The 27,054-nt window shown below is 36.1% G+C and overlaps 1 protein-coding gene across 8 annotated transcripts in view; it reads left to right on the top strand.

Moving 5' to 3' along the window:
- MMS22L (MMS22 like, DNA repair protein) overlaps window positions 1-27,054 on the top strand; it is a 145,275-nt gene that overhangs the window by 79,211 nt on the left and 39,010 nt on the right. For all 8 annotated transcript variants that reach the window (XR_010116298.1, XM_055259314.2, XM_055259304.2 and 5 more), the window contains 4 exons: window positions 18,442-18,635; window positions 23,079-23,229; window positions 25,583-25,734; window positions 26,555-26,697. Coding sequence is in view for 7 of the 8 variants with exons in the window: in XM_055259314.2 (XP_055115289.2) it covers window positions 18,442-18,635; window positions 23,079-23,229; window positions 25,583-25,734; window positions 26,555-26,697 (640 nt within the window). In the remaining variant the exon portion in view is untranslated. The remainder of the gene's footprint in view (window positions 1-18,441; window positions 18,636-23,078; window positions 23,230-25,582; window positions 25,735-26,554; window positions 26,698-27,054) is intronic.

Below are 27,054 nucleotides of genomic sequence, written 5' to 3'. Positions count from 1 at the left end.
CCTGGGCTCAAGTGATCCTCCTGCCTTGGCCTCCCAAAGTGTTGGGATTACAAGCATGAGCCACTGTGGCCAGCCCTAGTTGATTCTTTTAAAATGCTGATGTTTTATAGCTCTATGCATTTGTTTGGGGTTTCATTTCTTTCACGTTCACTATTTAGAGTGATCTGTGATGTGATGCTTAATACCTGCCTTTTCAGTGTCCATTATACATCCAGTTAATATTATCTTAACCATAAGGATGGTAACTGTTTTCTGAAGATTCATAACTTGAAATTTAGGTTTCTACTGAAAGGAATTCCTAGTAACATTAGATACTAAGATGTCAGTTCTATTGAAGGAGAGGCATGGGGATGAAATGCTTGACTGACTTTGAAACACTTAACAATGTCAGTTTGGAACACTTTGAAAATTTTGTCCTGTTTTAGAAAAAAATACAAATACATGCCAAATAATATTCTTTAATAAACTACAGAAACTTTCGATAAATGTTTTCAGAGCATCAGTTAATCTATGCTGCTGTGTTACGGTAGGGTTTGGCATTCCTCACTGTGTCATTGAAAATGGAAAGTATGGGCCACTGTTAAAGTTTGGCTGCCTTTAAGTGGTAGTCAGCTACTACTGCTGGAGAAATTTAGCATCATATATTGTTTTCTTGTTAATATGCATTAAATATAATGGGCTAAGTAGTTTTAAACCACTTTTATTCAATATTGTGGGGGGAAATTTAGGCCCTTTCAGAAAAAAGAGATGGTCAGAAATAGCTGGTTTGTAAGTTGGCATACAATCATCATATTTCTCCAAAGAAAAAATGGTTGCCCTGTAATAATCAGTCTAATGAATTCAGAAATTCATTGATTGTCCCAGCTCTGGGTAGATTAGGTAGAGACTTGCTTCAAGGAGTGGAATTTATGAAATGTTTGCTGCATCCAGCAAGCAGAGCTGCTATAATACAGCTGCCTCCTCAGTGGTTTGCTTTGATCCTGTGGAATGAAAGGACAGGAGGATCAGCTCAGGTCTAAATGAGATTACAGCTGGTTCTGCAGCTTATCTGGTCTATTGCCAACTAGTGTGGCTTTGCACGTCCTAAGGGGTTTACAACAGAAACTGTTTATTGAGTATCATCGGTTTACTCAACACAAGCAGGCTAATCCTTCCCAGCCTCAGCACGTTGTAGAATTGTGCAGAAGCCAAACCAAAAGCTGGTGTAGCCAGACCCTCTAGAGCCCTTTGTCTGGCTGTATATTGATTTTTACCTGAGTTAAAGACAGTAAAAAAAATAAATAAATAACCAGTCCTATTGTGAGCAAAAGGTTAATCTTACCTAAAATCTTACAAAAAGCATCTGTTAACCCTAGAAGGGACAACCTCCTTTTTTTGCCTTTTTAGTCAAGTGGGATTTTCTAGTTTCGAATTTTGAAGAACAAGATAAGAAAAACAGCTTAAAAGATCTTGCTAGGCATTCCAAGTTAAATGCTTAAGTCTCTTCTAGTAGTGCAATAACAAAAAGCTTTGTATATGGAATATGGGTGATGTGTTTCTAAGAAGTAAGTTTTTGTTTTATATCCTTTTTGTACAAAGCAATTATTTTTTTGATGTGGCAAACAAAATGCATAAAAACAAGGCTGGAAACCTTAAGGAAAAGAACTCAACTGCCAACATTAATGACCAGTAGTCATCTTACCTGATGATCCCTTGATTAGTAGTATAGTTCTTTAATGAATAAATGTTGGTGATTAAGGGTATTATAAAGATACACCTCTTATAAATAATTCTATGTGTGCTTTAGTCTTATTTTACTATTAGGTACTCTTTTAAGCCTTCAGGTGTAAGAGTTTAATTATTACAGTTAAATCTTGAAAAAGATGGTTTATAGTGGAAAATGCTTTGGAGTCAGATACACCTGGGTTATAATTCCATTTCTATTACTTAGTGGTCAAGTTATTTAACCTCTGAGTCCATTTTTTCATCACCAAACTGTAAATGATATTATTTACTTTACAGTATCTAATAAAACCAAATTAGAAAATAGTAGAAAGTAGTACTGAGTTAATCAGATTAGTCAACGATAAGGTAGTAGCTCAGGAGCCCAAAGGCATTGAAGATTATATGCATAGGATCCCTCCCATAATGCTAGAAAGGATATTTAAAAGTTGTGTTGCAGCGATCTTGGCAGCTTTGCTCTATATATATAGATCTGAAACATCCATTGCCATATTCAAAGGTATATGATCTCAGGCAAGTGGATAGAGAGGTTGCCAGGTAAACATCCTTCTGTTAGTGCACAGGAGTAGCTACTTGAAAAGCCATCTGTATGAAATCTATGCTAGTTTAAAATTCCTAGGAAGGCCTGAATAGTAAACTGTTATTTAAGATAGGTAGGCGAGCTCTATTTATGTCCTTTCCAGCTTGAGTGATTACTCAGTTGTTTAGTACACAGCAAAATATACATAAATATTGTCATCTGTGTTAAGTGCTAAGTAAAAGACAAAGGTATGTTGTTATAAGAAGAATACAATGGTTTCTTGGTTTACTTTCTCCTAATTGGCAGTGAACATGTGTCCTCTGCTATATGTAAGCACAAAAATGTTACTATGGAAACATTTATAGGCTTTCTAAAAGTATTGTTTGAGGGAATCAGCTAAGACTGATAATTATCTTAAACACATAGCTTGTCCAATATTTAAACCTAATGGACAAGATGTGTACCAGTTGAAAATGTAATATTTATCCAATCATTTCTATTCTATCAATCTAGGCTCTAAAGCAATATATTGCACTCATAGAATAATAAATTTTTAGTGAATTTGGAGATAAAGGCTATTGGTGGTGATTGCTTAAACTATTTTTGCTCGGTCACCTGAATGGTGCAAATCAAAGCATTTTGCCAGACTGTGAGAAGTTTCACCTAGATATTGCTTCCCACACATGCAGGTCACCATATAAATTACATTCATGGTTTTACAGCATAGCTGGTGCTGGAAGTTAAATTGATGCCCAGTGGTGGAACTCGTAAAACATTTTCCTGTTAACACGACCAGGCAGAGTTGACATTGTTGATGGTGGGTTCGATCTAATAAACTATTGGTTCTAACAGTGATTTTTACTGTGTTTCAGAGATGATGATGATACAAGTTTAGTGATCCAGCAGTTCTTCCTGAATGACAGAAAATTAGCTCTGCTGTCTATATTACCAAATGCTGGCAAGAGTAAGACTAAGGGGTGATTGAAGCCTAACGTAACCACATGTTCTGAAAGATCATGAATTATGGGAACAAGCTCTTTAACTCAGTGTATACCTTCTTCATAAAGAAAAACTGATTTTTCTCAAAAGAATGTATTATATATTATCTGTTGGAAATACTTTATTATTACATTATTATTCAAATATGTAGGCTGTGTCCACCTTTCACAATCTTTTACACAGATGTTTTAAGCTGATTGTTGTTTCTGAAAGGAAAGCATGTTTACATTTTGGTTACCTGTTTTTCTCTGTGTTTTTTAAAGTTATTTATAAGGACTTTAAGCTTTATCAAAGATTTTTAATTTTGAACTACAGCAACAGTCAATCTAAACATTTTATTCCCATAAGAGTAACTTTCAGGGGTTAATTTCTACTGGCAGTTACAAACAATGGGTACTGTCTTAACATTTATTTTGAACTACTTTTGCTTTGTTCATAAAACCTTATGAAACTTTGTCTTATTTGAAAGTAAATTTTTTTTCCAATTTCTAGTTAAAATTCACAGGATGTTAACAAAGCCCTACTCTTTTATCAGTGTAAGCAAGTATCTTTCCATTTCTTCCTTTTTTGACATTGTATCTGCTCCTGTAGCACTGTTGCACATTCGTACTGAATTGGTGATCTTTTTGTAGTTTTGTTCCATTTTATGAGATATCACAGATCTTTTACTCATCACTTTAACATTTCTTATCCCAGCATAGGCATGGATTTTTTTTTTCCATCAGGAGATGAGCTTTTTTTTGATGTGCAGATAAATGTTTTCAATGGTGCTACGCAGATGAAACCTGTCATGTACAAATAGCATGTATCAAGCCCTAAGCATGCAGAACCAGATAAATCGGTTCATTTGCTGAAGCCTTGCAAAAAGAAATTAGTGCTATAATAAAAGCCTTTGAGGCTCTCAGCCCTAATAATGGAGCTTTATAATAAACCCCACAGATCATTGACTCAATGGATAATCTTTTAGGAAAACTTTTTCCCCTCCTCTATCTTTTCCTCCCTTTTAAAGAACTACAGTAAAAGTGGTAAGTAGCATCTCTATAGGGAGTGTATGTGGTATGAAACTACGTATCTGGAAAACCATAATTTAAAATTAAGAAATTTATTTACTGCTAAATATGAGATTATTCTAAACGAGCTTATACTTTTTGATGATTTTCATAATTGATCTTAAACATTTATTAGTCACTGCTTTTTCTACACAGAATTCATATTAAGCATTCCTCCTAAGTTAGTGCATTTTGTACATGAGGTTACAGTTGGATTGTTGAGTACAACAGAGGCACAGAGTGAGGAGATCAAAATAAGGCAGAAGAGGATTCAGGGAGAGAAACTGAGAGGAGGCATTCAGCTTGTACTTAGAAGTATTTTTAAAGTGGTAGAAAGTAGAAGAAAGGGGATGGGGCTTATACACATTTATGTATACACAAAACTTTACACATAATTTCAAGGAGTTTGCAGATTTCTAAATATTATATATGTACTGCAGGTTTAGCACTATATTGCAGTGGTGACTAGACTGTTATTTCCGTTAGAGTTTGGTTATACTTTTGATGAAGAAACATTTTTAAAAATATCCCTAGGTACTTTTTGACTCTTACTTGACTGAGTTTTGAAATCCAAAAAGAAAAAAAAAAAAACTAGTCACTATTGGAGCTGATGATGAGGTTTGTAGATCCATTAATGCAATTGGCAATGGTCACTAGTTTCTGGTTGTATAATTTACTGCATTTTTTGAGTGTGAGAGAAATATTGAGGATGCAGAATGCTTAAGAGGTTTTAGAAAAATTCTTTATCAAAGAACACTACTTTTTCTAGTGCATTAGCTATTGTAATTATACATTGGTACAATCTGTTCACATAGAATTGGATTTGATTTAAATGGAGGTGGGGGGAAGAGACTGGACATTTTCAATATTTATTGATACACATAGTCCATTAAGGTAAATTATAGGGCAAATTTCACTGTGACAGGAACATTTGGGTTGATGTAGTTAATAATCAGTCAACATTACCATTAGACCCTTTATTTATAAAAATTTATTATCAACAATTAGGAAAAATGCTCACAAATGGAATTCAGCCCTAGCTTACTTACTGTGGAATAGCTGACCTCAAAAATCTTTGGCTCTTTACTTTTAATAAAATGACTCCAAATTTCTTTTTTGAAACAACGCACGTTCCCCCACATAGCATATAACCACTAACCACATGTAAAATGTGGTAGAATGATTGCAGTTGTCATTAGAGGGTAGCAGTGACTGTGTACTACTGTTTTCGAAAAAGACTGCTGGGATGGTGAGAGCTAAGCTAGTTTTTAGAGGATAGTTTTATTAATTAGCTTTAAAAGGTGGTCTCCATAGGTTCATAAACATAATACCTTACATCTAGGGAAAACTAAAATGAAACTTTTGAAAGCAGCAAGAACTGAATAAAGTTTATTGAGAGTAAATATGATAATATACATAAAATGTCTCAGCATATGTTTGATATAGGTGTTCTGTGCTGGATAGGTAGAAAAATAAAGTCGTTTTTCTTAAAATTACCCTTATCTCTGAAATTCATTTGTCTTGAAACCAGTCCAGAATTTGTTAGATTGTTGGGAATGGCTTCTAGGAGACTTAAAACAGCTATTTTGTCTAAGTCTGCTTTGTACTATTGTAGATACTACCCTGTGGTTATATTTCTAACAAAATTCTTTGTTCCTCCCACCTCCCACCCCAGCCTTCCCAAGTGTGAATTCCTTTAGGTCAGGTCTGTATCTTTTTCGTCTTTGAATCTCTAATTCCTACATAGTGCTTCTTATATGCCCTATAGAGCATAATAAACTGTGTAATAACATAGTGGGTAAAACACCACAACAGCAATCCTTTTATTATGCTTACAGATTCTGTAGGTCAGGACTTTGAAAAGCTAAGGGCAGCTCTTATCTGCTCTACCATGTCTGGAGCCTCAGCTAGGATGATTCAATGTCTGGAAGTAACTCTAATTCAGTGTCTGTGAGTAACTCTAAAGGCCGAGACTAGAACAGCTGAAGCTGGAGGATCCAGTTCCTAGATGGCTTCTTCTTCAGTAATACATCTAGTTTCTAAGCTAGAATGGCTGGTGGACAAGCTTAGCTGGAACTGTTGACCTGAGTGCTGCCTGTGGCCCCTCGAACAGGGTATTCTCAGGGTCATTGAACTTCCTACATTGCATTTCAGGGCTCTAAAAGTGAGTATTCCCAGCAAACAAGGCAGAAGCTTTATGGCCTTTTATTACCAAACCTTATAGCCACATAGTGTCATGTCTGCTGTGCTCTATTGGTCAAATCAGTCACAAGATCTCTCAGAATCAAGAAGTGTCAAAGAATTTGTGGCCGTGTTTTAAAAATTACACGTTTTCCAGCAAACAGTGGAATAGCCAAAGCAAGACAAAGATAGAGATGGGGGGTGGGGGAGGATTGGGAGGAGGAAGAAAATTAAAGATTGTGAGGTGTTCTTAATATCTTAGTAATTATTGGCTCCAGTGCTGCTAAGTTAGATAGATTGGTGGTCTCTTCCAAAATGAAAATGAGGGCATATTCTGTAAGTACTTTGTTCACGCTGTTGCTTATATTCTAATTTTCTTTTTTAGTCACCAATTCCTAACTGCCCCCCGGCCTGACCTCATTCTTTTTTCTTCTATGGGAATTCAATACATAACATTTTGGATAAGATCTAGTGCATGTGTGCTTGCTCCATTATACCCTATCCATTTACATTTGAAGAGGAAGATAATTGTATTTGAAATCCCAAAGACCAGTATAACAACTTCACATATTTTATAAGGCATGTACATTTTGTTGTGAGATTGTTTTCAGAGATTATCTCACCTCCGAGTGCCTTTAACCCCAAGGACAAAGATCCTGGACCTTAACTAGTGGTCCTACCCACATGATACTCTGGTAGTAGACAAACTTGGAGACTGACTAGCTTCATATTCAGCCATAATCTCCCCCTCTTTTACTTTCATTCATTACCTTGTACCCACACACTTGCTATTAAATTTGAAGGATGAGTTCCTGGAAATGGGAGCCCTAACTGAATACAAGCAGTGCAAGTTGTCACAATCAGATGATGATCATTCTCCTGTTCTTTTAGAAATTCCTAAGCTACGATGACGTCTGTAGTTCCTTATAGTTATAATGCCAAAGGATGTACCCAAGCCTTAATTGTGGCCTTTACCCTCAACCATTTCCTTGAAGGCATCTTGTGATGCTGTAAAACTTAAATTTTAACATCCAGCATGAAAATTTTTCTTTTTTTTGTGTGTGTTAACTTCAGGACTATAACTTGTTGGTCATAATGTTGATGCTTATAGGTGAAGCTGATGCTTATGGATTAGCACTGATGCTTGTGGGTGGCTCTGCCCATGCTCACTTTTATTAGATGAGAGCATAAGATAACACTCAAGCATTGGCAAAATGTATAGATATAGATATACAAATGTATAGATACAATTATATATCTATATATGTGTAGTATGTTGTAATGAGTAGTTATAGATTTGTATATGTACAAAGTCACACTGCACATACTCATCAGGTTGGGTTTTTTAAATGAAAATGTTTCAGAGACAACTAGCATTGTACCATTACCATGGTGCATTTAAAGAGGATGTTTAAATGTATAAATGTATTAGGCAATCCTTATAAGCATTAGATTATCTGGGAACAAACCATGAGGAATATATATGTTGGGTATATAAGTTGGTTTTCTCTCATTTCCAGCTACCTTAAAGACTTTACATGTGGCTCTAACTTTTTGAGATGGCATGATCCTCCACGACCTGTTCCTTATAAATACTATAGTTACATTATACAAATGTATAGTTACATTGTTCCTTATCAATACTACAGTTCCTATCAATACTATAGTTACTGGCGCTTGACTAAAGATAATACCATCTACTAGTAATACCACACTGTTTGTGAATCCCTTCATGTACCGTGCAATTTCATGTCCCTATGCTTTACTCATATTATTTTAACTTTCTGCAACTCTATTATTTTAACTTTCTGCAACTATATTATTTTTTCAGTTAACTAATATGACTTCTGTAACAGGTAATGGCATGTCTTCTCCAGGAAGTCTTCTTCGAATCCTGTTTTTTACTCTTTACATACCTCTGTCTCAGCACTTAACTGTATGTTCTTTGAAAGGAAGGACTATATTTGATAGCATCTAATACAATGCCTCATGTAATTAACAGACATTGACATGTTCATTAAGATGGTTTGAACTATTAGATAGAATGATTCTTGAGTCTGATTGTACTCTTCTACTCTAGGTCCAGATTTCCAAAAACGTTTTCGATAGTGTTACTTCAATTTTCTGTTTTCATATCAAATTATATCCCCCTGTTATAATTAACTATCCCTCGTAACTTTCAGTTTTTCTCCCCCAAAATTTGGCAATGACAGGCTGCTCTTTCCTTTCCCTCACAAAATGCGAAATAATTAGTGTTGGCTTTTTCCTTCATAAAGTAACTCAAAATGCGCATTAGCTCTTACCTGGATGTTTACAGAAGCTTCTTAATTAGTCTCTTTTATCTTTAGTCAGTTCTTATTCTGACCCATTCTGTTTGCCATTACCTGATTAATCTTTCCCAAAGCACTTTTTTCATTATATCACCCTCCAGTTCAAAATCCTTCAGTGTCTTCTTACCACTTTAAGAATGAAGTCTTGATTTTTCTTTTAACAGCAGGATTAACCATTTTTGTATCTCTAGCATCAGACATAGTGACTAGCACTGAGTAACTTCTGAAGTGAATGAAGAAAACATATGACTGAACAAATGGAACACCATTTCTATTCTTAAATTTATTGCCTTCCAATGCTACTATAAAAATTCTCTATTATAATCAAAGTGGTTACTTTTTTTTCATTCTTCAAGCACCTTGTTCTTTTATATATTCCTTTTAAGATGTAAATTATATTACACTTCTGCTTTTGTGGCTTGTTATTCACTTTGATTTTATCCAAAGTCCTTACATGGCTTACAAGATCTTACATGATCTGGAACCCTGCCACCTCTCCAATTCATCTGCTGTTCATCTGTCACCCATTGTACTATAGCCACCTTGGACTCCTGGTTGTTGTTCCTTGAGTCTGTGAAACTGTGCCAGGCCCAGCACCTTTGCACTTTTTCTTCTCACTGGAATATTCTTCCCCATATACCTGTGTGTTTCCCTCCCTTACTTATTTAGTTCTTTGCTCAAATGTCACCTTAAAAGGTGTTTCCTGATCATTGTACAAGTACAATGTTCTTGTACAAAGTTCTATCAATCATCCCCATACTATGATTTCTTTTTTATACATAAAGCTCACCACAGGTTGAGGTATTACATGTTTGTATATTTAATTATCTGTCTCTCATTAGAATATTAGTTCCAGAGGGCAGAGACTTTGTCTGTTTGCTAGTTTTGTACCCTACTGCTTAGAACGTATGCTGTATGTGTTGAATTAGAGAGTAAGTGATTTGATTTTATATACCTTTGTGTTTTTACTTTCCGCCTTTTCACCTAAACACTCCTTACCTATCCTTTGACAATCTCTTCCACGCCCATTTTCTTGTGCTTCCCCCCAAAGGTTTTTCTCCTCTGAGTTGGTAAAACAATCTTATACTTTGTTTCGCACTTATACCTATAGAGTAAAGGAGTAGTTTTCAGTCCTCCTCCATGACAGGATTATGTATGATCTTGTTACTTAGTCTGTGAACTGCTAGTTGCATGGCCATTTCCTTACCTGTTGCAGGAATTAAATAGGGCCTATTCAATAAATGAAATAATTGTTGATCAGAAAATCAAAGATTGTTTATTGAAAATATATATGCCAGATCTATTCTAAGTGGCCTTTATTAATTTAATTCTGTAGGTACTATTATTACCCCCTTTTTTTTAGGTGAGAAAAGCCGGGAAGGTGACTACCCACAGCATGGTCCACCATGGGGATAGCAGCATCTGCCTGATAGAAATGTAGACCCTTGGCCAGGCATGGTGGCTCACACCTAGAATCCCAGCACTTTGGGAGGCTGAGGTGGGCAGATCTCGAGGTCAAGATATCAAGACCATCGTGGCCAACATGATGAAACCCCGTCTTTACTAAAAATACAAAAATTAGCGGGGCTTGGTGGCATGCACCTGTAGTTCCAGCTACTCGGAAGGCTGAGGCAGGAGAATTGCTTGAACCCGGGAGGTGGAGGTTGCAGTGAGCTGAGATGGCACCACTGCACTCCAGCCTGGCACCAGAGCGAGACTCTGTCTCAAAAATAAATGAGGCCGGGCACGGTGGCTCACACCTGTAATCCCGCACTTTGGGAGGCCAAGGTGGGCAGATCACGAGGTCAGGAGATCGAGATCATCCTGGCTAACACGGTGAAACCCCGTCTCTACTAAAAATACAAAAACATTAGCTGGGCGTGGTGGCAGGCACCTGTAGTCCCAGCTACTCGGGAAGCTGAGGCAGGAGAATGGTGTGAACCCAGGAGGCAGAGCTTGCAGTGAGCCGAGATCGTGCCACTGCACTACAGCCTGGGTGACAGAGCGAGACTCCGTCTCAAAAAATAAATAAATAAACAAATGAAATGTAGACCCTCAGACCAACTGCATCAGGAATTAAAAACAAATAGTAAATATTATGATTAGGCCCAATGCTGAAGATGCAGAAAGATCTTTAGTGAGGCCAAGACATTAGTATTTGTAGAAAGATGTACAGATGATTTTGGTGGTAGTCAACATTGGGAACTACTTACAATAATAACAAGGAAGTGGATCCTTGTTACTACTGTGTTATAAAATACGGTGAAACGTAACTGAAAAACTTAAGTAATTTTATACTCATAATCATCTACAAAGTCAAGACTAATGAAAATATGAGGGTAAATTCTAAAAATGATGACTTTTTATTGTTATGTTTTCATACCAGTGCTAGTTACCGTTTTTGGTACATGGGCAAGCAACTTCATTTTAGGTACTTCACCCCCGTTATTGTATATAAGACAGCATTATTATAGGCATGCTTGGTTTGCTAGGTTCATCACTGGATTCCTGATTTGTTGTTCTTTCCCAGTCTTGCAAATTAACTCAATTTTGGGGCATAGGAAAATTTTAAATTATCATACATCGTTGACCTTTGGAATCCCTATAGAGCCTGGCACTTCCCAGAAGTATTAAACTTTTAATGTGTATGCATCTGGTATATCACCTGGGATTGGCTGTTATACTACTTTATAACTACCTTTATTAAGAACTTACATATGAATGAGTAAATACAGCAATGTGACATTTGGAGCATGTATTACTTATTTGTGTAGTAAAATGATATTTGAGGCAGCCGTAGCATAGTGATTATGAATTGGGGCATTGAAGCTAGACTGTTTGGGTTCAAATCCTGGCTCTACTGCTTACTAACAGCATGACCCAAGCAAATTGCTTATCCTTTCTGTACTGAGATTCCTTGTCTATAAAATGAGGACAATAAAGTACCTACAGATTAAATTAGTTATTAAAGGCCAAACACTCAGAATAGGGCTAGTACATATATTATCATTAAATAGTTTTTAATTCCCTGGCCAACAATAATACTCTTTATTGAATATGTCTTATTTAATTCTTGCAGCAGATGAGGAAATGACCATCCAACTGCTAATTGGCAAAATAGGATGTATATTTTAGTATGTCTGTCTCCAAAGCTTATATCTTTCTAGTGATGCTCGAATGCCTCTAAGAACATGTTTATTAGGATTTAGAAGCAGTAGTGCATATTGTCTTGCCTTACAGTCTATGAAAGCGCATATTATTTTCCTTGTCTACAAAGTACTTTTACCTAAATGCTGTGACTTTAATGCTTTAGCAGCTCCATAGAGGATAGTAGGGCATTATTTCCATTTAACAGATGAAAAACTGAGGCTTAGTAGTTTTCCAGAGTCACAAGTTGATCTTTTCTGTCTTAGACAAGAGCTCATTTGAAGAATTCTCCTTGCATCTCAAGGAGCCCTTATTTTTCTCTGTAATTATATGTGACGGTAAGCATCATTGCCACTGCTGTGCTTTATCATCAAAACAGTCAACAAACTCTTTGCTTTGATTTCACATATTCATTCATTAATCCATCCATCCATCCATCCATCCATCCATCCATCCATCCACCACCTACTCACCCCCTCCTCCACATATGCACAGACACACAGATGTACTGGGGCATCTGTTACATGGGGGCATTGCAAAGTATGCTTGAATTGCTACTTGCCAGCCTGGTTTCTCCCTGATAATTTGGGCATGCATAGGATTGGGGCTCAGGATTGAAACTACCATTATCTCAAATTGAGGCTTTGTAAAAGTCTCTTCATACCTAGAAGCTGTTTGTTGTTTTTTCTCAATTTTTTGAAGACAAGATTGGATTAGATGATTTTTTGGGTAACTTCCACTGTTTAAATTTCAGGGTTTTTTTGTTTTTTGTTTTTCTGATAATGCCATTACCTTAGTTACGTTATATTCTTCCTGGATAATAAGGCAGAGTAAGCCCTGTTTCACAGATACAAGCAAGTATGACAAGAGGATTCAGTGTCTAAGGTTTTTTAGTGAGTTTAGCTGAAGCTAAAAATGGTTATAGAGTGTCCTGATTCCCATTTAGTTTTCCATCAGATCAATAAGATACTTGGAATAATTACTCATAGTGGTTTGGAACAACTTTTTGACTTAAAATTTTCCATTATATTTTTCACTAATAAAGATTTTTTTTAAAGTTACCATGTTTGCAGTAGAGTTAAAAGAAGAATTCAATTATTGCTGTTAATCCTTACTGGTCATATTTATTATATTATGCTTTTTCCATGTGATGAAAGTCCATCAATAGACAATTTTAATTTTCCTTAAACTTTGAGGCATCATGTATTAGAAATAATTAATATACAACTGTGAATACCAGGAAAGTGATATATAGGATGTCATACCTTATTCTACAACAGTTACAGGAGAAACAATGGTATGCCAAGATTGGAAGCGAAAATTATAAGCAGTGGTCCAGTAAGTGTTCCCAGAAGCCTGCCTAAGTTACTAGGGAGGAGCAGAAACTGAGAGACCAGACTAGTAGGTAGAAGTTTCAGGTACAGGGTTCCATGCCTCTCATATGATAGATGCCTCAATAAATTTGTATGTCTGTGGGGGATAAGGTATCTGTGGGAGTAGAGAGGTGGGAGCAAAATGGATAAGTAAAGATGAAATCAAAGCAAGAAGTAGCAGACAGATAAAAACAGGAAATCTTGGAAAGTGGAGCAAAAGAGCAGTCAGATGAAAGAATCAGGAAAATACTTGAAGATAATGAGGAAAGCTAAAGGAGGCAGGGTAACTGAGCTAAAATAGAAATGTAGGAACACCTGGATAATTGGTATGTGAAAGTGTGGGTGTTTATATAGTGTAATGATAGGCTTCTAAAAACTTTCCAGAATGTTATTTCCTGTGGTCGTCACAATAACCCTGTTAGGTGGATATAGCAACAATTGTTCCTATTCTTGACTCTAAAGAAAACAGCGAGTTGGGAGGTTACTTGTTTTTCCAAAGCCACACAGCTCTGGATAGCTATGCTAATAACCATGTTTATTACCCAGCATAGTTACTCCTTTTGTCTCAATTTTCTCATATATAAGATTTGAATAATAATTATGTCTACCTCATAGGATGAGAAACAATGCTTATAAAACACTTTGCATGGTGCTGGCCTCATAGTAAATACCAATAAATGCTGGATGTTGCTGTTATTTCCACCATGAGAGCTGCAATTTGAATAACTTGACATTCAGCAATTTATTTTCTACTATACCGTATTGTATCTTTTATAACATAAGAGGGCTGGTTACATTTGTGTATTTCCTTATCTGATCTTATATTTTCAAACTGATCTTAACGTGAAATCTGTCTTTACTCAAGTAAAACAATTGCCAAGTGTTGGGAGATCCTACATCCTTGTGTTATGTCTTTTAGTTTCTGACCAGAAATCACATATTTTTCATTTTATGCAAAAAATCAACTTTCATATTTCTACTGTTTGTGTTGAAGAAGGTAAATAATGCCTCATAAAACAGCCATCACGTAGAACTATATTACGTTCTTTATAATATTTTATGTATGTTTTGTGTTTTCTTTTTTTTTTTTTTTTTTTTTTTGAGACGGAGTCTTGCTCTGTCGCCCAGGCTGGAGTGCAGTGGCGCAATCTCGGCTCACTGCAAGCTCCGCCTCCCGGGTTCACGCCATTCTCCTGCCTCAGCCTCTCCGAGTAGCTGGGACTACAGGCGCCCGCCACTACGCCCGGCTAATTTTTTTGTATTTTTAGTAGAGACGGGGTTTCACCGTGGTCTCGATCTCCTGATCTCGTGTTTTCTTTTACATTGTTACCTCTAGTGACAGAGCTTCTTCTTTACATTTTTGTAAATATACCTTCAGCAGATATGCAGTGGTCACATCTAATATAATTTATTTTTCAGTAGTCTGTATAATTAGTTTTCCGGTCCAAACATGTGATTTTAAAAAATTACCGGTCACTGCAGGGGATATTTCTAGCTATTTGGCTATAGTGCAAAAATTTGGTTCTTCCTTCAGACTTCTCTATTGCAGTACACCCTTGGGATTTCCTGTATTTGTCACTCACTGATTTCTTTATGCTTAAATAAATTATTACTATAAAGTCTTAAACAACTTGGTTCTGGTTTAAAATAGCAGGTAATCATTTCTTCTTATCCAGACTGAAAAAGCTTGAACATTCAAACTATTGAGCAAAAAGCATTTTGCATATTCCAGGGGATATTAGCTTCTTTTCAAATCCAAAAACATTTGAAAATGTGGGTGCACATTTCCAAAACAAGCATGGTTTGGGGTCAGTGTCTTACCCTTAGTTGAAACTTGTCTTTGCTGTTTTAACTCAACCTTGGAGGATGTAATCTATAGCTTTAAAATTTTTTACCTCACAATGGTTTTATTTTATTTTTTTTATTATTCTTTTTTTTTTTTTTTTTTTTTTGGAGACAGAGTCTCGCTGTTGCCCAGGCTGGAGTGCAGTGGTGCAATCTCAGCTCACTGTAACCTCTGCCTCAAGCAATCCTCCAGCCTCAGCCTCCCAAGAAGCTAGGACTACAGGCACATGTCACCATGCCCGGCTAGTTTTTTGTATTTTTAGTAGAGATGGGGTTTCACCATGTTGCCCAGGCTGGTCTTGAAATCCTGAGCTCAGGCAATCCACCCACACCTCAGCCTCCCAAAATGCTGGGATTACAGGTATAAGCCACTACACTTGGCATTTTTTTTTTTTTTAAACCTAATGGATTCAGAACTTTCAATCCTATCCCCACATTAGCTGCTAGTTATACTCCCTGGTACCTCAAGATTTGTTCTGGAGAGGTCAAAGGTGGTTCACATTTGTTGGCCTTTCTCATTATTGCCTTGAATACATGTTTTCTAGCATCTCTTCTTAAAGTGTTTCCTAATGTTAGAATTCTGATGTTGCGGCCGGGCGCGGTGGCTCACGCTTGTAATCCCAGCACTTTGGGAGGCCGAGGCGGGCGGATCACGAGGTCAGGAGATCGAGACCACGGTGAAACCCCGTCTCTACTAAAAATACAAAAAAATTAGCCGGGCGCGGTGGCGGGCGCCTGTAGTCCCAGCTACTCGGAGAGGCTGAGGCAGGAGAATGGCGTGAACCCGGGAGGCGGAGCTTGCAGTGAGCCAAGATTGCGCCACTGCACTCTAGCCTGGGCGACAGAGCGAGACTCCGTCTCAAAAAAAAAAAAAAAAAAAAAGAATTCTGATGTTGCTCCTGGCCCTTCAAAAGGCACAGCTACATGTGGCTTTTCCAGCCCCTTTTCTTAAGCTTTCTGAAATTCCTTTATTTATTTATTTATTTATTTTTTATTTTATTTTTTTTTTTGAGAAAGTCTTGCTCTGTCAGCCAAGTTGGAGTGCAGTGGCACAATCTCGGCTCACTGCAACCTCCACCTCCTGGGTTCAGGCAATTCTACCTCAGCCTCCTGAGTAGCTGGGATTACAAGCGTGTACCATCATGCCCGGCTAATTTTTTTGTATTTTTATTAGGGATGGGGTTTCACCATGTTGGTCAGGTTGGTCTTGAATTCCTGGCCTCAAGTGATCCACCCTCCCTGACCTCCCAAAGTGCTGGGATGAAATTTCTTTAACCTAAGTAGAAAAAGAAGATAATTTGTCAATGTTTAATTCACTTAAAACTCGTGTGTGTAGGTGCATAAGGGTGCATGTCTTAGTGTGTAAAAAGAAAAGTGGGCTTCAGAGTCAGATTTAAGTTCAGATGATGAGGCCAGCCCTTTCTAGCCGTGTGACCTTTGGGCATATTTAGCTTTCCTCCCGTTAGCTTCATCATCTATAAAGAGGATTAATGATACCTATCTCATAGAGATGTTCCGATTTTAAAAGATTTTAGTTAATTTAAAGAATTTCTAGCACATACATAGAGGTCAATCAGAAATGTTACTCCTTCCTAGGGAATAGGTTTTAGTTAGTAAATAAAATGGCTTTTTTATAAATGGTGAGCAAAATCCATCCTACTCAAGTACCATAAGTTATTTATTGTCTTTTGAAACCAATATACTTTGAAAAAGCTATAAAGGGCAGTAGAAATGGTGGTATTATTTTACATGGATTCCACTGTGTAGAAATGTACTCTGAACTTTGCTATGTTGATATAGGCAGTTGAGTTAGTTGCCAGATGGATTTTAGTGGTTTGTTATTTATCTCACTCTAAGATAAAGGAACTGAAATGGTTCTCTAGCCACTAGTTCAAGTTGAAAGCTTCTCAAGAAGTTTTTACAGAGAGGACATAGCAGATATTTGGTTAGCTTTTATGAGAATTGCTTACTGTATACTCTTTCCCCAGTCATTTGTTCGCTTGTTTTTTCAGTATTTCATGTAGTATTAAGTAACATCCCATAATTTTCCAGGAATTCCAATGTAAAGGGGCTCAAGGCCCTAATGTTATACAATTTATACTTAGAATTTTTACTCACTCTTGGGTAGTTAGGCGAAATATTCTAAGATGTGATCTTATAACCAGCTTGATCTTTTTGTGGGATTGCTTTAGATACACGTGCTAGTTCTGCGTTTTGTATAGTTCTTTCATGTATCCACTTCCCCTAAACTGTTTAAAAGCATCAAACATCTTTTTTAAAGTACTTAATTATTTTTCTTAGTGGAATGCTATCTCTATTAAAGGAAGTCTTCTCCATCATTTCCATTGGTTATTTTTTGCTGCTTTCTGTATAATTGAAAAAAAAAAAGCAAATGTAAATGTATCCATGCATTTATGTCTACTCAGTTGATCTGGCAGTAATATAAACAGAAACAGGAATAATAGCATGGTTGTACACTTAGTTTTAAATAATCATATTATCAGTGGGTGCACAACATAAATGCCTTCTGTTCCACATCACTAAGAAGATCTCTTATTTCCCTCCTTTGGTAACCTCAATTTCCTGCACATGTTTCTATTAAGGTCTAGAGATATCTAAATTTTCGATTGAATTAATCAGCAAAGGTGAGTAAATGATTAATCAAAATTTGAGGCAGTATCGAATTATGTTTTATTATTTTATGAAGAGTAACTTGTTATTGTATATTATTGCCTACCAAGTGAGAATGATTATGAATCTTTTGGGACCAAAGTAGTAAGATTGTATCTAGCATAGTTTTGTCTACTACACAAGGCCTGTGTCTTCTAAACAAGGAAAGTATTTTAATTTAAAATACCACACATAAGCCAGATATACTTACCTTCCTCTTGGTACATCCATGTCCTAAAGCCCTCAGGAGAAAAGGGTTTAAAAAATTGTTTTCATGTCTAGATTTTAAGTAAAAATCACTTGTCATGTGTGAGTTGCCAAATGCAGACCTTCATTCTGAAGCTGCCTCTTTCTCATTTGGATCTGACATATTAAAAAGCATATAATTAATGGTTGACATTAGTAATTAACATTAACTTTATGATGCTTAATATGCCATCATTCATCTATCAAACAACCAGAAATGCATAATGTCCTGGCATAAAGGTTTTGATTATATAAAATGTTTCTCATATGATATAAATGGAAAAAGCTCAAAATGTACTTTAAGAAGATTTTTGTAAGCATTTGTTAAGGGTGTTAGCTATATTTTTATTTCTTTTTAGGAGTATGCATCAACACTTGTGTCAGGAACTTCAAAGGGACAATGTGGACCTATTTGTACAGTCTTCATTATCAGCTAAAGAGCGCCACCTTGCTGCAGTTGCCAGTGCACTGTGGAGACATTTCTTTTCATTTTTGAAGAGTCAGAGAATGTCACAGGTAGTGCCTTTCTCACAGCTTGCGGATGCAGCTGCAGGTCAGCATTAATTATTAATTTGCTAATTTCTCTTTTTGCAGACTCTTTGTCAGTATTTTCCTTTATTTTCTTAGTAACAAACTCTTGTATAGCAAACATTTTGTCAGCCAGAAAGATGAAACAAATTACATATTAATAAATTGGGATCTTTTGGCTTATTTATTACTAAAAATTAAATGATTATTTACTAAAAGTAAGATAATTTTCTATCCTGAAAATATTGAATGTACATAAGCTTTTCTTATGCATGTAATATTTTGGAAGGTAAACTAGCATTTGATTACGTGTGATTCAAGTAGTTTATTTTCAAATTGTATGAGCAGATATATAGGTATAAGATGAAGTTAATTTGTGTAAAGAGCAAAAGAAGATAAAATAAATACCACTACAACCCCAAGAGGATGAGATCAGAATGACATTGAATATATAGGATGTTATTGTTCTGACTTCTACTAGATTCTACTTTAAGTTGTAATTTTTACTTAATTTGATTAACCTAAAGACATGTCCTTAGGCTTTAGGGGACTCTGGATCTCATGAAATTATAGGCAAGAATTTGAATATATGTGCATATATGTCATTTCTAAGAAGAGGCCATTGTCTTCTCAAGGGGGTATTTTGCTCAAAGTGTGTTAAAAAGTATTAGAATAGACAGTGATTAGTATGGTAACTCCATGTACTTGAATGAAGTCCATTTAAAGGTATTTAATTTATTTTTAAATAATAGTTTTAAAAACCGAAGATTTAAACCAACATTTATCCTAGTGTGTGTGAGGAAAACTGAGCTTAAAGCACTGTGTAAAAGACTGAATGATTTAAATTTGAAAAGATTTTGAATTCTGATAACACTTCTATAATTAAGACTTTACGATGATAGATTAAAGAATTGTGACAGGGCAACAATTTTCCAACTACTGTAATGTCTATGAAAATAAATATTGATATTCAACCAGTTTAAGCAGTCATTAATAGATGATACAACTTGTGTACATGCATCATCCCAGCTGCCAGTCAGTCAACAAAAATAATAATGCATCAGTTCAGTCAGTGCTGTCTTAGATGCTGAAGATAAATGGTATATAAATAGAAAGCAAAATGTGTGGACTTTGGCTTTGATTTGAAATAAAGACTTGATAGTTTAGGAGAGAATGATTTTCTTCATTTAAAAAAAGTTACTGAATACCTAGTTTAATAGGCATTGGAGAGATACTAATGGAGAAGAAGGACAAGAATTCTTGTTCTCATGGAGCTCATAATCTAGTGTTGGGGCATAGGAAGACCACTAAATGAATAAATCGTGTAATGTGTGGTGATAAATGCTGTGGGAAAGAGTGGAATACAGGATAGGAATACAGAAGGTCAGAGGCAGTTGTAATTTTAAATGGAGTGGCCAGGAAGGCCCAAGTAAGTAATATTTGTGCAAAGAACTGAAGGAGATGAGAGACCATGCTTTGCAGAAGTCTGAAGGCAAGAACATGTCTGGTGTGTTTGAGAAACTATAGGGAAGCAGTAAAGGCTCATGTGGAATGAGAAAGGGAAAGAGAACTAAGAGATGGATCAAGAGGTAATGGAGAGCTAGTTTGTGTTCTGCCTTGTAAATGGTTATAAAGCCTTTTGCTTTTACTCTGAGATTGGAAGCTGTTGAAAAGTTTTGAGCAGAGGAGTGATAAGAGTCCTCTGGCTGCTAGGTTGAGGCTAGACTTATAGGAAGACTAGGCAAGGGGAAAAGCAGGAAGGCAGTTAGGGAACTATTGTAATAACCCAAAAATGAGCAGCTGTGGCTAGAGTGGTGGCAGAAGAGGTGGTGAGAAGTGGTCAGGTTTCCCATCTGAAGAAAGTATTTTCAAGATAGAGCTGACAGAATTTGCTAAGTGGGTAAGATATGGTAAACAAATAAATAAAGAGAGGAATTAAGGGTAACTATAGCCATTTGCTGAGATGAGGAAGATTGAGGCAAGAACAGATTTTATGAGGGAAGACTAACATTTTTATTTTGGTAATTTTTTTAAAGATGTTCATTAAATCCAAGTAGACATGTTAAGTAGGCACTTGGATAATGATCCTAGAGTTCAGGAAGAGGCCAAGCTAGAGATTTGAAGTTGGAAAGCATCCATATATAAATAATTCTTTAAAATCATGAAACTGGATGAGATCACCCAGAGAGTAAGTATGGATGAAAAGAAAAGTTTGAGGACTGGGCCTTAGGGTATTCCTTTGTTCAGATTTGTAGGGTCAGGAGAAACGAGAAAGGAGACTGGAGAGGAATGAAGGTAAGTTAAGAAAAACCAGGGAAGTGTGGTGCCCTGGAGCCCAAGGAGAGGAAAGTGATCAAGAGCTCAGTTTCTACAGATGGATCAAGTGAGATAAGGTCTGAGAATTAGTCATTGGATTTAATAAGAGGGAAGTCACTGGTGACCTGAAAGAGCAGTTTGTATGTAGTGGAGAGGCAAAGGCCTGATAGAAGATGATTCCAGAGAAAATGTGAAAAGAGGAATTGCAGACTGCAAATTTAGATTAATCTTTTTAAATATCACTGTTTAAGAGAAGTAGAAAAATGGGGATAGTAGCTAGAGGGGTCAAAGAGGAAGGTTTGTTTTTGTTTGGTTTTTAAATAACATGGGAGACATTTCAGTATATTTAAAATGCTGACAGGAATGCTCCGAAGTGAAGGAAAATTGCATGGTACAAACAAAGTCACTTTTGTTTTAGTGCCAAGAGAAAATGGGATCCTATAGAGAACTTGGCCTCAGTTCATCTCTAGTAGCAGAAGAGAAGGCAGAATAAGTGAGCCCAGATGAAGGCAACTGGGGTAAATGTGGTAGCAGCTTGTGATAGTTCTCTTCTGATTTTTCATGTTTCTCTGTGAAGTATTAAGTCAGTCCATCAGCTGAAAATGAGGAACGGGCAGAAGGTGCTGGCTGTTGATGAAGAGTGAAGAGAAGATATGCAATTGTACCCTAAGAGAATAAAAGGCTGAATGGACTAGGGAAATGTCGTAGGAATGCTGGCCAATTCTAAGAGCCTACTTGAAGTCTGTAGTCATAAATGTAAAGTGGTATCAGTCAGCATGGTTCTTCTTCAGCCATTTAATACTGGTACACGTGGGGAAAAGGCCAAGAGTTTGAATTAAACAGGTGATGATTTTTCCAGGCAAGTACACAAATCAAGAAAGGAGCAAGAGTTGGTAGTGTAAATGAATGAGTATAATAATGGACCATGCAATCAAGCGTCCTAAAGAGGAACAGGGAAGGCATGGAGACAAGGAGGGATGAGGAAACAGTTGTAGGATCAGTGATTGTAGGTCCTGATGGAATCAAAGAATTGTTGGAGTTAGGGGAGAAGAGGAAAGTTGGAAAGCTAGTTTGGAGTCAAAAATTGGGGTACTTTACAATTGAAATTACAGAGATTGTAGTTACTGGTAATGCCAAGGTCTCTGGGTATCAGCATGGGAGTGAATGGCTGACATAGAATGGAAGATAGATTCGTTAAATCAAAGGAGCTCAAGAAATCAAGAGTCCATGATACTGGAGAAAAATAATCACAAAAGATTATGGCAGGAGTGCTGTTGGAGAGCATGATAGTGAGCTACAGTCTACAAAGAATGAGAGGAGGAGGTGAACTAGGAAGTAGTAGGTAAATGCAACAAAGATAATGACATATAATCTGATGATATGAAATTCAAAGCTAGCAATTTTAGGGAGGAAGAAGGGAGAATAGTCTAGAAGCAGCAATGTGGACCAAGGAGTAATCTCACCCTATTGGTAGATCAAGTGGTATATGGAGAGTGGGAGAATAGACAGCCACCCCGTTTCAGAAAGCTGCATAGGAGTTCTTAATAAATAATGTATTGACAAATTAATATCGTACAAAATGAGTTTATGGGTTCCCAAGAAAAATCACAAAATAAAACATATTTGTTTAGCATGGTTAACTAAGGAATTCTAGTTCCTAGACTTTGTGGGTTCTAAAGGAAGTGGAGTGTCATTGATTGTAGGAGATCTCTGTTTAATAGAAGAGAATGTCCAGTATCTAAGGTGAGAATGAACTGTTCACCTGTGGCAGATGACAAGTAAATCTGCTTCCTTGGAAGACTAGATGCTAGACATATTTTATAAATAGGTCTTTTGAATGGTGGAGGCACATTAGCCAAAACCTCAGGCATAGAATTTGTAATTAGAGGGACCCATTATAGATCTGTAATGATAATGCAGAGATAAATTCTTCTAGGCCTTTCTTGGAGATCTAGATGCTACAGAAATTTCTATGACAACATGAATTTGTTCAGTTTTAGCTTTTTGTTTGCTCTACATTTCTAGGTAGAACATTTTATTATTTGGTACTTAAAAAAAAAACAAAACACTTGTTATAATTGGCCGGGGGTGTGTGGATAAGAAATGGTTTTTAAAGATTCCTCACCTTAAGTTTCTCTCATTTTAAATCTAGACTTTACTTTGCTAGCAATGGACATGCCAAGCACAGCTCCATCAGATTTTCAGCCTCAGCCAGTTATATCAATTATTCAACTTTTTGGTTGGGATGATATCATCTGCCCTGAAGTTGTAGCAAGATATTTAAGTCATGTCCTACAAAATAGGTACGTGCTTTTATTTCAGGCATACACATTAATGCAAACCTGTGATAGATCAGTATCCTAGGAAGCTAAGAATTTTCACAAATGAGGACTGATCCCTACTACATATACTCTCACTTTGTCAGGTTTTTGCTTTCAGGTATATCAGCCTTTCGACAGTAGTAAATAGTAAGAACACTAACTTATATTTTGTGGCCTACTTTAAAAGAAAAAAAGTTGTTTGTTAAGCCCTTTCAAAACTGTTTTTGTAAGACTGCCTTATCATCATCCTGAAGTGACCTTTCTACACATCCCACTGTGAAAGAAATTACACATTTATTATTACTGCATCTGTAAGATACTGGTATTTATTACAGTTTTCGATTTAATGATAGCTTTCCTTTTTACTGCTTGATTTTTAACTCTTAACTCACTCTTAACTGATGAGATCATGAGTTTTCACTCTTAACTCATGAGATCATGAACAAGATACTTCACCTGAACAATGTCTTCCTTATCTATAAGTATTTCCTGCCACATTACACAAGAGATCAGAGGAAGCTCATTGGAAAAAAAAATAGAATATATAAAGTTACAATAGAAATAGTGTAGAGTGGTCAGGAAGACTTGAATAAGAACATCAAGATGAGGGAAAATAAAATAAATATACAAGCCTAAGAGATCTTAGTCCTCTTTTTAGTAACAACTGCTTGTAGAGTGAGAGAGCATATGTTCATGACCACTTCTCTGTTTACTTTTTCTAGGGTTTTTATTTTTATTCTACTTGCCACTTTCTTCATTACTATCTCACGTAGCTAGTTATAATAAGCCCTTGCTTTTCTCTTGGTAGCCATATTCCTTCCTGTCTTCGTCCTTAGCATAAACCTACACATACGCCATGTGTACACATGGCGTATGTGTAGGTTCCTGAGATCTTAGTCCTCTTAGGCCTGTATATTTATTTTATTTTCCCTCATCTTAATGTAGTTTTTGTCCAAGCTGCCGATCAGTGGAAATGAAGAGAGATGTAGTTGGTGAGCTAAGTCTTTTCCTAAAGAAGCTCAATAACCAGTATCATTAAGTATACATTTTATCATTGGGCTTTCAGTTGTAAAGTAAGAGAGTTCAAATTCAGTTGGATTACTTTTACAATCCCTTCCAGTTTAGGAATTCTTTAATAGTAATGAACATTTATATTATGCATTAAAGACTTTTGCTGAAATAATTTGAAATAGTTTCCACTTAAAAAATAATATTGTTAGTGTATTAGTAACATTTGAAGAAACTGAAATGCAAAGGTGTTATATAGCTTTGGGAAAGTTATAAGGTAATAAATGACCAGTCTGTGTTCTCCTTCATTGTGCACTATTTTATGACAACTTATATTCGAGGTATTTCAAAACGTTTTTAGAGTTGTGGTTTGTATGAATTTTAAAAATTTTGGACATTACATAACATTTTATATTTAGGTTAAGACCATCCCCATCCTCTCTACCCTGACTAATGAATGGGTTAGAAATCAGGTTTAGTGGCCAAGTGCAGTGGCTCATGCCTGTAATCCCAGCACCTTGGAAGGCCGAGGCAGGCAGATCACAAGATCAGGAGATCGAGACTATCCTGGCTAACATGGTGAAACCCCATCTCTACTAAAAATACAAAAAATTAGCCGGGCATGGTGGCGGGTGCCTGTAGTCCCAGCTACTTGGGAGACTGAGGCAGGAGAACGGCATGAACCCGGGAGGCAGAGCTTGCAGTGAGCCAAGATCGCACCACTGCACTCCAGCCTGGGCAACAGAGCAAGACTCCGTCTCAAAAAAAAAAAAAAAAAAAAAAATCAGGTTTAGCCAGCCCATTGTCTTCATATAAATAATTATTTTTTAAATCTCGCAAATGCTATTTTGGAATTCTTTGTGAGGTAATTTTTAGTAACAACTCTCTGTATAGTGAGAGAGCATACGGTCATGACTGCTTCTCTGTTTACTTATTCTAACGGCCACTGATTTTTATTCTACTTGCCACTTCCTTCATTATTATCTCACCTAGCTAGTTATAATAAGCCCTTGCTTTTTCCTTGGTAGCCACATTCTTTCTTGTCTTCTTCCTTAACGTAAACCTACACATATGCCATCAGTGGAAAAAAGGAAAATTGAAAATTATAACATTAAAAATGAAAACAAGGATATTTGTTTAACATCTTTTTGGGTTTATCTGTAGTACTCATTTTCAACAGTGCATGCCTACGTTAGTGTGCTTGTCTGAAAAATAAATGAGGCCAAGGAGTTGCGGGGATGTTAGAATGTTTTTCTTTACTTCTTAATCTCTATACTCAGGAAACGTTGTTTTTGTTTTAAAAATATTTGTCAATTTGTTTTTACAGCACATTATGTGAAGCACTTTCTCATTCAGGCTATGTATCTTTTCAAGCCTTAACCGTAAGATCATGGATTCGTTGTGTTTTGCAAATGTATATTAAAAACCTCTCTGGGCCTGATGATTTGCTCATAGATAAAAATCTTGAACAAGCAGTTGGTAAGTAAGTGTAGGTTTTTTGGGGAGGATGGAGATATCTATGGAAAGCTATTTGCTATCTAGATCATTTGTTATGTAAATTAACAGAAAATATACAAAATATTCATAATTGGGTATGAATACAAGCAGAACTTTATTTCCTTTTGTAGCCTGTTTCTTTGTTTTTGTTTTTGTTTTTTTTTCCTGTTACTATATATGACAAAATTCTCTGCTATAAAAGATAAAAGAACTTGTTTCCTTGGAAGCCAAGAACAGAAATTTGCTCCTCAGGTGACAAGCTATTTTTTTAAAGAAACTGATCACAAAAAAAGTAGAACTCTGAAGCGAATAACCAGATATCACACTGTGAACACCCTAAAAAAGAAAAATACCCAATTATGAATAATTCTCTCCCATTTTATATTAGATATTTTGCCTTTCTTCTGCTTTACAAGTAGTCATTGAGTGATATCTGTACTTTTTAAAAAATGTCCCATGCATTTCTGTTGTCTGTAGGACATGTCTTTTCCCAAAGCTATTGTTTGTGGCCACTTGTTAATTTCATGAAGGTTGGCCTGAAAAAATCCTCCAAATTTACTTTAATATTTTATTATATCAGTTGTTGTTACATGAATAACTTTTGGGGCAAGGATGTTCATAAGTGAGAGAAATTTAATTTGAAGTCCTTGTGTGGAAATTTGAATTTTAAAAGAAAGCATGTCATAAGTGAAGAATGCTGTATTACTTCTCATATGTACATTATATATATATGTTGTTTGTGTGTTTATGTATATACTATGTTACATAAATTGATATAACAAATACTATTTTATTTTAACAGAAAAAGAGTACATGAAACAGTTGGTCGAACTGACAAGGTTACTGTTTAATCTCTCAGAAGTAAAGAGTATTTTCTCAAAGGCCCAAGTTGAATATTTATCCATCTCAGAGGACCCTAAAAAAGCACTTGTTCGATTCTTTGAGGTATTTATCATTTATTAGTATAATTGTCCAGATTAATTACAATTAATTTTCAGAAAAACCTGAAGTATTCTTAAAGTTTTCCTATAAAATGAATTCTTATAAATGGAATCATGTTATTGATTGCCTGCTATTATAAAGTTCTGGAGGAAGAAAAATGTGAATCTAAGGCATAGTACAATTCACACTTAAGGACAGCAGAAAAATTACATTAATGAAGAATAATAAAACTAAAGAATACCGCAAAAGAGCTTTACTCTAAGGCTAATCTAAATTGTAGGAATATTGACACAGTTGCTGGACAACCGCATTGTTCAGATGCTTGGGAACTGAATATCCTTGTAAACATTCCATAATACT

This window comes from Symphalangus syndactylus, chromosome 2, assembly GCF_028878055.3.
Source record: "Symphalangus syndactylus isolate Jambi chromosome 2, NHGRI_mSymSyn1-v2.1_pri, whole genome shotgun sequence".
NCBI lineage: Eukaryota > Metazoa > Chordata > Mammalia > Primates > Hylobatidae > Symphalangus > Symphalangus syndactylus.
The sequence above is the reverse complement of the archived record's forward strand: the minus strand, read 5'-3'. Positions and strand labels throughout refer to the sequence as shown.